This window comes from Medicago truncatula, chromosome 4 (assembly GCF_003473485.1).
Source record: "Medicago truncatula cultivar Jemalong A17 chromosome 4, MtrunA17r5.0-ANR, whole genome shotgun sequence".
Taxonomy (NCBI): Eukaryota; Viridiplantae; Streptophyta; class Magnoliopsida; order Fabales; family Fabaceae; genus Medicago; species Medicago truncatula.
This window is the reverse complement of record NC_053045.1, coordinates 3,126,854-3,137,838: the sequence shown is the minus strand read 5'-3', so window position 1 is coordinate 3,137,838 and position 10,985 is coordinate 3,126,854. Positions and strand designations below refer to the sequence as shown.

Below are 10,985 nucleotides of genomic sequence, written 5' to 3'. Positions count from 1 at the left end.
GAAATGGAGGATGGAAAGGGAAAAAGGGTTTCACGGTAGGATTAGATTTCACAGTGATGGACCTCGCTTCGATGGAGGAGAGAGATTTGGCTATGGTAAAGGGGAATTTTTGGTGAGTGAAATTTTTGTTGAGTTTTATGTGTTTGGCTCTTTTGCTGAGTGAATTGTTTTGGTGGGAGGCACTTTGTATTTTAGTTTGGCGCTTTCCATTTGGTCTTGGAACTTTGTATTTTGGCTTACTTTTAATAAATAGTCAAAAACTTACCTTACACCCAACTTTTTAATATCCTTGAACTAATAAGTGTTTTTTGTATTAGTGATACCAAGGATTGTTGTTGACGATAATGTATTGGTCTTGATATCATAGAAATATCCTACGCTCTTAGAGTTGTCACTTAATCGGTGTATCGAGATCTCTAATCATGGTGGTATGAAAGTTGATTTTTTTGGCAAATGTTTAGTTAATGGAAAAATTGGAAAAAAAATATTTTATTTTTGACTAAAAGTTGTAGAAAAGATTGTATACGCAGAAACTTGCTACTTTCAACGGATAAATATAAACTATTTTGGTGATTTGAGTAAAAAATTTATATTGTAATTTTTTGTTTGTTTTATGTCAATGGTGGGTCTTAGCACAGTTCAGATGGGCGATTGTCCAGATCCATGTTTAAGGGTTTGTTACTAGCAAGGTACCCGAGAGTTTGCACAAGTGTCTTTTATTTTTACGTGTTTCAAAAGATAAAAGAAAGGTAAATACATAATAATTGACGAAGAAAAATAAGATATCAAAGAAATAATTTATGTTTTTGTTCAATTTGGTAAATACACTAATTTTTGTTAAAAGATAAAAGAAAGGTAAATACATAATAATTGACGAAGAAAAATAAGATATCAAAGAAATAATTTAAATTTTTGTTCAATTTGGTAACTCCACTAGTTTTTGTCTATACCAATATGTAAAGGGAATACATCATTTTTTTTTCCAGGACTTTTATTGGTCAATTTTACTCTCCACTTTCTATTAAAATAACAAGTTGATTTAATAAAACATGTCACATGATCTCTTAAAAATAGTAATAAAACAAAGCACAAAAAGACAATTAATGGACTGAATCAAATCTATAACATAATATAAATGGGATACATATTTTTGAGTTGGACGTTTTCTTCCATTTTTACCCTTTATTTAAACTATTTTAGCATTTTATTTAAATTATTAATAAAAAATTAGTTAAATCTCATTAAAAAAACAATCCACAATAGTAGGAACAATATTGAACATTATAAGAAAAAACCTTATATAAAAAATATTGTGTTTTGATGTAACATTTTCTATTTCAATTTTACCACTCAGTTGTTTTTAACCATTTTATCGTTCTTTGTAAATAGAAGTGGAAAGACGTGCACGTTAGTTTCGGTCTTGATGTTAATTTTTTTACAAAGAAAATGCAACATTACAAAATAGTATGGGATTATTTAAAAAATAAATTATTTGATAGATGATAGATACATAATATATTTCCTAAAAAAATAGATACGTCTATAACAATATATAAAGGGATTACTTTTTTTTTTTTTGCTAGATTTTTCATTATTCCAGTCTATCATTAAATAAAATTTTCCTTAATAATGTTATTTTGTTGGTGTTTTCGAAAAAGATAAGAATTTATATTATATTATTGGTAAAAGATAAACATGAATTGTTACTATTTGAACGTCACAAATTAAAATCAAAATTTCATAAAAACATTGCTTATAACTAAAAGGTGTTAGCGCAGTAAAAAAAAGTGGACATACGAGGTAAACACGTCATATATAATGTAATAGAGGTTACAATTTAGGATCATTTTGTATTTCTAACATATATAATATTCATTATCACATGAGATGTATGACTCCAAAAGTCATATTTAATACATAAAAAATTAGGGAGAAAAAATTTCAAGAGTCATGCATGTATAGCTGGTTGTTAGTGTTCCTTGGTGGTTGATATGCACAACTTCAAGAGTCATATTTGATACATGAAAATAAAAAAAATTAATTGTCTATGACTTAACTAATATTCAAAATTTACCTTTTAATTTAAATTTTAAAATATATTATTTATGTATTCGTTCTTTCTTTATTAAAATTTGTAACACTTAATTTCTAAATTAAAAGCAAATATTTAATTTTAAATTAAGTTCATAATTAAATTTTGGATCAAGAATATCCAAGTTTAATCTCTAATTATACTCGACATCTTTTACATCCATCTCAATTAAATTTTAGATTATCAGACATATTTTTTTCTTTGAAAATTCGAGGGATAAAATCAAACCTTAAATTTCTATCTAGGTTTCAAATTTTAAAAAATCCCCACCATAATATGCAAAAGATTTTAAAAAAATAAATTTAATTTTTTTTTTGACAAGAAAAAAATAAATTTAATTGTTGCCTAGGCAAAACATATAGTAACAAAAAATTAAAAATATTCAGGTGAATAACAAAGATAAATATCTATAATCTGAAATAATTAAAAGTAAAAGCATTCAAAAGAAATTCCAATCTTGTAGTCTTTTGATCTTATTAGTATCTCTTAATCTTTCTAGCTCTCTAATATCTTGTTGTTTGCTTTATTGGATCATCAATAAAAACAAAAAAAAATTATCCTAACTTCTGCCAACGAATCCTATTTTTCTTGTTCATCTGTCTCATTCACTTTTTATTATAGTAATAATAATTTCTTTAATCAATTCTGTAATATACATCTGTTACAACAGTATTGATAGAATATGTGTATTCATGTAGCTATAAATCTAATAAAAGATAAAATGATCTTGCTTTGGTTTCTAGTTTTTGTAAAAGAAATGTAGGTCAAATCAAGAGGTAATGTGTTGCCTCAGATGCATTTCCTTTTTCAGTAAGGCAACTTCCAAATCATTCGAAACTTCATAGGTGAAAATAGAATTCAAGAAGCAAAGAGCCAAAGAGGATATGAACAAGGGTGAAGTACAAAAACTAAGTTGTGGGGGTAGATATATATGATTTATGTGCTACCAATAGAATTTTCAGACATGGTCCTATGTTTAGACAACTCGAAGAGGAATTCAAAAAGTTTAATCACTAATATGGCACAAGCATGATTTCTTAATTACGTTCCAAGAGAAATTTACAAAGTCATAATGGTGAGCCATCTCATAATATGAATAGTCTAAACGCATATATGTCCTCGTGAGCTTAGTTCGGTTGGTATAAACAATGTACAATATATGTAAAATTTAGAGTTCAAACTCGACCACCACCAAAAAAGTCTAAACGCATATATTAGTATTGTGGGAGGAGGAAGGATATATTAATAATTTAGAGATCAATATTTTTTTTTGTCTGAAGTCTTTAACCCGAGTCTAAGAAAAATGGTCTGATAATCCAAAGTTTGATAAAGTGGTAATTATATTGTGCGATTAGGGATTGTTCAATTATAACTTAAATTCATGTTTTTCAAAAAATTCAATTTTAACTACATCTTATCAATCGTTTGAGTTTAATCATTTAATCATATTTACTCTAATACTTTATATGATGATCTCATTTTTAAGAAACAATTGATCTTGCAAAAAAAAAAAAAAAACAGACATTTGAAACTCAAAATCAATTTTTATTAGAGGAGTGTTATTTGAACAACCATTTAATTGACAACTTTTAGGACAACCATAATTTACAAAGAAAAAGTTGGTATTTGCATGAAAACCAAAGCAATAGAGAGATAAAGTAAAAAATAATGTGAATATGAAAGATAATGTTGTCACAAAAATTGTCATAAAATGGATGTTCAAATATCATTTCTCTTTTTATTAACTTAAATATATGTTACAACTTACAAATAGGAGCCAAATTAGTTTTAATCATTTACATATCCAAAATCACGATAATTGAGTGGATATGATCAACTTATAGAAGTAAAACTCAAAACTACATTTCATTTCATGTGAGCCAACCAGTCCTGAAAATTGGATAAGAACTTCAGGTTCAAGACAAGACAGACAGACAACCAAAGTGAATCATCACATGCCAGCTATGTAGCACACATATTTAGATTAGACATGTTTTACTGCCGAACACGTATCATGTTCAAAACTGACACACGTATCATGTCTGAAACTGATACATATGATACGATTATATTAAATTATATTATTTTTTTTCTTCAAATTATCAAGGATGTCGACGTGTCTATATCGGAATCGTCTTAGGCTGTGCTTCATAGCATAGCATGAGAGACAGACAACCAAAGTGAATCATCGTTTTGAGGTGGTCCTTTTATCATTTTTGTCTGCATTTGCATGACTCACCAGACACACACACGACACACAAGACAGACACAAAATTCACAAAAACCCACTTTCTTAGGAACTCATATTTCAGTGAAAAAAATTACACCAACCAATCCCATTTTTTTCTAACCACCCTTTGTCTCTTTCTTCACCTTTTTCACAGATTTTGTTCAATCCCATGCATTCACACTTCAAACAAAGAAAATAGGGAATACCCATTTTTCAACACCCTTTAAAGGTGGAATCTTTATTATTTATTGGCGTCAAAGAAACGCATAGAGGAAAGAGAAAAAGAAAAAAGATTCAGTTTTTATTGTGTGTGATTAAAATAATATAAAAAGGTTTATGCCTTTTTACTTACCCTTATGGATTTGGATTAAGGTATAGATTAATGGTGGATGGGTTGGTGAAGAGTGGCGTTTCAAAGTTGAATTCTTTTTGTTAAGTAGGGTCACCCCTTTTGTTGTGGTTTACGTTTTCTTCTTCAACAAGACTTCATTGGTTTTTGTTTTACTTCAAATCACAAAATTGGAATTTTTTTTTCTTTGGTTTTGGTTTTTGAGTGAAAAGAAAGATGGGTTCTTATGGAAATCTTGCAAAGAGGGCTGTGGAAACTGAGATGCCTATTATGGTTAAGGTAATTAAGGATTTTTTTTTTTTGTCTCTCATTGGGATTTGATATGTTTGATGAGTATTTGGATTGGTGATCTGGAATTTGAGGTTGTGTTTTTGTGTTTTCAGATGCAGGAATTGCTACGAGGAGCTAAGAATGCTGTGTCTTTGGCTCAGGTTTGTTTTTCATTTTTTTTCCTGTTTCCAATGCCTGTTTTGTTAATATAGTAATGAATTTGTGTGTGTGTTTGTTTTCAATGTTGGTATTATAAATTAGTTTAGCTTGGTTGTGTTGTGACTCACAACTTGTGAGTGTGTTTCCATTTTCCAATGTTAAAATTATAAATTAGTCTTGATTGATTGTGTTATGTGTGCATGTTTTTCTGGTTTCCAATGTTTTAATTATAGACTAGCCTAGTTTGGTTATTGATGTTGTTGGTGTGTGTGTGTTTTCTGGTTTCTAATGTTTGAATTATAAATTAGTCTAGCTTGGTTGTTGTTGTTGTTGTTGGTTTGTGTGTTTTATGGTTTCCAATGTGTGAATTATAAAGTGGTCCAGCTTGCTTCCTGTTGTTTGTGTTAGTAAGTGCATGTTTGGAATAGTGGTGAGATGGGTGGAATCACGGCGAGGCACTGCGATTTTGGCAAAAAGTACACTTTGGAGCTTCAACAAGATTTTACAGATGGTACCACCGTGATTTTGCCAAACTCACCGCTTATACAAAGAGTTTTGAGAGAAGCTTCGTTAGCTTTTTAGATTTTCGTCGTACGTGGGACCTGTTTGGATCCCATTTTATGGCTTCAATCTCAATGCAAGTGAGCGACATGAATGGAGATATATGATATATCTAGAAACGGGGTTTGATGAGCTCTCTTTTTTATGAGAACCGCAGTCAGGGGATCACAAAAAACTTGAAAATTTTAGAAACATCAATAATTGTTTTCTGTACTTCCTTACTACATGAAATGTTTGCCATTTTGAAAAGGAGAGCTCTTTTTGTAATTGTATAGTACAGCTTGCATCGTATAGTGCCTATGTTTCTAAAAATTGCGATCAAGTGGCTAACTTTCTATGCATTATTTGCTTCTAAGTTCTGTATGAAATGCAATTTTAATTAATTTGCTGAAATTTTTCTTTTGTAGGGGGTGGTTTATTGGCAACCTCCAAAGCAAGCATTGGATAAGGTGAAAGAGCTTGTGTATGAGCCTTCTATTAGTCGTTATGGTAACGATGAAGGTATTCCTGAACTCAGAGCAGCATTAGTGAAAAAGGTAAATGATCTAAGGCCTATTTAGATTAGCTTATTTGAACTTATTTATTGACATAAGCACTTTTGAGACTGTTTGAGAGAGCTTATGAAAACAACTTATGACATGTCCATAAGCTTTTTTCAACTTATTTTCATACGCTCTCCAAGATAGCTTATGAAAACAACTTATAACTTATATAAAAACAATTTGACTGTATTTTATCTTATGTTATCGAAGTAGCTTATTCATAAGCACCTACACATTAAGTGTTTATGAAATAAGCGCTTAATTGAATAGTTTATCCAAACAGAGCCCTAGTTTCTTGTTAGTGTGATTACTTTTACTTATAGGGAAGTACGACTTGGGCCTTTAAACATCCTATTGACAATAATTTTTTGTACCTTTAATTGATCCTTAAGATTTGTGTTCACTCAATTAACTCATTTGCTTTTGTCACGCAGCTGCGTAATGAAAATAATTTGCACAAATCCTCGGTTATGGTTACAGCCGGTGCCAATCAGGTGATCAATCCTCCAGCTATATAATTTGTGAATAATGTTCTTTATTCCGTCATAACATGGAAAAGAGAAACACTGTTCTGAAAAAAGTGAACCGTATTATAAACATTTCAGCATTCATTCGACTCATTTCTAAATATCTTCAGTGCAGGCGTTCGTGAATCTAGTTCTTACTCTATGTGATGCGGGGGATTCCGTGGTTATGTATGCTCCTTACTACTTCAATTCATACATGTCCTTCCAAATGACTGGCATTACCAATATACTAGTTGGTCCCGGTAACCCGGAAACACTTTATCCAGATGCAGGTAAAGTCATTGCACAATCTTGTCTCTAGAAACTTCTTTACGACCATTGGACTAATAGCAAGCAAATCTATCATTCCTAGGAGGGATATTTTTTTTTTTCCTTTCCTTTATGGGGGTTTTACTTATAAGAAATTGGTTGTTTAGTTATGAACTTGCTGAATTCTCAAAAAATTGATAAACTAGTTTTACACTTGCGTCCAATGAGAATCCAATGTTGTACAGTTATTTTCAAATTGCAGCTACAAATTGGACTTAAGTGACAACATCATGAGTTTTTATTAGATGTTGATGTAAAACTAGTTTACACCGATAATGCATCTCCATTAGTTGTGTCTGATTTCTTTGTTTAAAAATACATTTGAATTTTCTTGATTTTTCAGACTGGTTGGAAAAAGTGTTATCAGAAAGTAAACCTGTCCCGAAGCTAGTAACTGTTGTAAATCCTGGCAACCCAACTGGAACCTACATTCCAGAGTCTCTTCTAAAGGTCTCTTTCTCAATCTCTTCTTAAAATTCGCCATTCAAGTTTTCTTTCTATGGCTTGTTTTGAATCTGCTTATGTGCTAGTGCTATAATATGTCTATATTCCAAATGATATATTCGTTTTTTCAAGAATCTTATTTTTCACTTTCTAAACAAGTTCTTTTTCTAAATTGGCCAGAGGATTGCAAATCTGTGCGAGAAAGCTGGCTCTTGGCTTGTTGTGGACAATACATATGAGTAAGTCTTTACCATCCTAATGGAAATTCCTCTACATTATTGAAATAAATCAGAGAGTGAGTGAGAGAAAGAGAGAGATGCTTATGTCCTTGTTATGCTGCATAGTCCTTTGATAACAACACTAAAATTGAATTAATGGGCTGTATTCTTTGCTTTTTTGGCACATCTGTTTGTAGATCTTAAATTTGAGGATCACTTATATTGTCCTATATGCATGCAGGTACTTTATGTTTGATGATTTGAAACACACTTGTGTGGAAGGAAATCATGTTGTGAATATTTTCTCTTTCTCGAAAGCTTATGGAATGATGGGATGGCGAATTGGATACGTAAGTAAACACTTATACTTACTACTCCCTCCGTTTCAAAATATAAGCAAAATTCATTTTTTAGGTTCATTCATTTAATGATGTATGTGGTCCATATTATGAACTACATACATCATTAAATGAATGAACCTAAAAAGTGAATTTTGCTTATATTTTGAAACGGAGGGAGTATGTCTTTATTTTCATCAGCATGAGAGCAAAGCACTGAACTGTATATGTCCAATTGACCAATTTTTACGAAACATTGAATTTGTTAACCATGCTATACAACTATTGAATGAAATCTACAACATGCAGTGATGTCCTGTTGGATTTAAACATAAAGGAATAATTTGACACGAAAACAGATAATGGACTACATTGACACCAAAAACTATGATAAAGGACCCCTAATACAATTTTGTCTTATTGATGTGGTAACAACTGATATTGAACACTGAAATATAAATGAAATAACTTACTTTTATTGAACAGTTACAGTATTTACATTCTTCAGTTGCAATGTAATTAATGTTCAAATCAGCATTGTTAATGTTCAAATCTGGTAAAGGAGAAAGCACTTAAGTAACAACTAATATATTATATACTAGTAGTTTGAACTAAGTATTTGATTATTGCAGATAGCATACCCTTCTGAAGTAGAAGGACTTGGTTCCCAACTTCTCAAAGTCCAAGACAACATTCCAATTTGTGCTTCAATAATTTCACAACACCTTGCACTCTACTCCTTAGAATTGGGACCCGAATGGGTTACCGAACGAGTAAAAACTCTTGCGAAGAACAGACAAATTGTCATGGAGGCCCTTTCTTCTCTTGGAGAAGGTTCTATTAAAGGAGGAGAAGGAGCTATATACCTTTGGGTGAAGATTCCAAGCGGACATGGCTACGATGATTTCGAAGTTGTTCGCTGGCTAGCTAATAGGCACGGGATTGCTGTTATCCCGGGAAGTGCATGCGGTGCTGCTGGAAATCTTAGAATTTCATTTGGAGGCTTGACTGAAAATGATTGTAGAGCAGCAGCAGAAAGGCTTAAGAAAGGTTTGGAAGAATTGGTTGCACATGGTTTGGTACAAGACTAGTAACAAAATAGTTTCATCTCAAAAGAAATTTATAGAAAGAAAAGTCCATTTGCCAGTCGAGAAAATTTGCAGCTGGTGCATTTGAATAAATGTTAGGATTTTATTTTCAGCCTTGTTAATTTGGAGGGTACTAACAAGGTTTAATAATTTTCATTTTGAAAAGTAGATAAATGCATCATAGACTTCTGTTCATATCAATTGATTTTTATATGTTTATGCTTCTTGATTGGATTGATATATGCTCGTGCGCGCACACACACAAAGAATACTCTTTCACAATGATAACGACTTATCAACTGAGTACTTAGACTCTTCCGCTAATAATATATCAAAATGACTGATCACACTCTTTAGAGCATGGTCGAATCTGCATCGTATATGTGTTGAATGCGCGTTGGCCGAACTCTCCAATGTGTATGTCCAACTGTGTTGTGTCGTCGTGCTTTCATTAATCATGTCTCACTATCTAAACTTCTCTAGCTGTTATTTATTATTTCTCTAATACTTGTGTACAATTGATTTTAGAAAATGTAATATTGGTTTCACCTTAATTTTTGTTTTGCTAGTTTAGTGTAGAAAGCAATGAAAAATTACATATTTGATTGCATATTTTAAAAATGCTTTCTATTTTTAGAAATTTAAACAAAAAATATTAGTATTTCTGTAGGTGATTTGTAATTAATTATTAGTATTCAAAATTTGTTCTTAGAACACTAAAACAAGAACAATCTAGACAAACTTTTGTTTCCACTTTTTGTTTTCTGAGAATAGATTGATGATTGATGAGAATAACTTTATGATAGATAGATACCTCTCTAAAAACGAAAAAAGTTAATTTTTTTTTTTGATGGGGCTTGTTGAGATCTTTATGTATTTCTATTTTCTTAATTGTATATTTAAATGTTCAGTTTCCTTAATAGTACACCAGCAATGATCAATTATCATCTGCACATGGCAATGCCAATGTGATGCTCAATTATAAAGACAGCAATGATCACTTATAGCATGATTAACATAATTCACCCACCCATTGAGTTCAAATCAAAAGGAGGATAAAGTGAAACAACGGACAAAATGTAGTGTTGGAATAATGTTATTGTTGCAAATAATAAAGGCGTAATATGGGCTTTTCTATCTTTTTCACAAAAAAAACATATATTATATTTTGTTTCACTTATAATTTTGGTTCTATAATTTGTAAAATGTCTTAATAGTATTTCATTTGTTTTCAATGAAAGTATGAGATTGGACACTAAACGAGTGACACATTCAATTTATAGTTTAATTGGTTCAATTGTTTCTGCTAGCAAACTGCGGATCAAAATCAATTCAAGATAGTTTTAATTTGATTCAACGACACTGCAATATAACCATAATCGGACTAGTTCTGATTCAGTTCAACTACATTGAAATATAATCAAAGTCAAACCAACTACAATTAAACCGATTCAAGATCGGTCCAATTCAATTCGTCCAAGCATCAAATCAATTGATGAACTAGATGATCATACTTCAATCGAATGAATTAGTCCATTCGGTTCAAAATGAAGAAAATGTTAGACATTTTAAAAACTAAAAATCAAAATTACGAGCTTCAACATTATTTTAATTCTATTCAACATACTGCAAAATAACCAAAATCGATTCAAGAATATAGCCAACATCAAACCAACACAGTTCAACTGATTTAACGATGTTTCAATCCAATTCAACCAGTCTGTAATATAACCAAAATCAAACCACTCAAAGAACTGGATGATCCTAATTCAATCGAATGAATCAACCATATCGATTTTAAAACATTACTTATTACATCGCAAAAAATAACCCCAAATACCTAAACGAAGACAACATC

At 30.9% G+C, this 10,985-nt stretch overlaps 1 protein-coding gene across 1 annotated transcript; it reads left to right on the top strand.

The window, feature by feature from the left end:
* Nucleotides 1-4,377: 4,377 nt before the first annotated feature.
* On the top strand, nt 4,378-9,365 carry LOC25491374 (aromatic aminotransferase ISS1). Its single transcript, XM_013599274.3, has 9 exons — nt 4,378-4,950; nt 5,055-5,102; nt 6,069-6,197; nt 6,638-6,697; nt 6,846-7,002; nt 7,383-7,489; nt 7,664-7,722; nt 7,943-8,051; nt 8,672-9,365. The coding sequence occupies exons 1-9, from the start codon at nt 4,888-4,890 to the stop codon at nt 9,128-9,130; spliced, it is 1,191 nt and encodes a 396-aa protein (XP_013454728.1). The 5' UTR covers nt 4,378-4,887; the 3' UTR covers nt 9,131-9,365.
* The last annotated feature ends 1,620 nt before the right edge of the window (nt 9,366-10,985 follow it).

Coding starts and splice junctions, on each gene's coding strand:
- LOC25491374 (XM_013599274.3), top strand. CDS start 4,888: ATGGGTTCTTATGGAAATCTTGCAAAGAGGGCTGTGGAAACTGAGATG. Junction 7,490..7,663: donor TTCCAGAGTCTCTTCTAAAG/GTCTCTTTCTCA, acceptor TAAATTGGCCAG/AGGATTGCAAATCTGTGCGA. Junction 7,723..7,942: donor GTTGTGGACAATACATATGA/GTAAGTCTTTAC, acceptor ATATGCATGCAG/GTACTTTATGTTTGATGATT.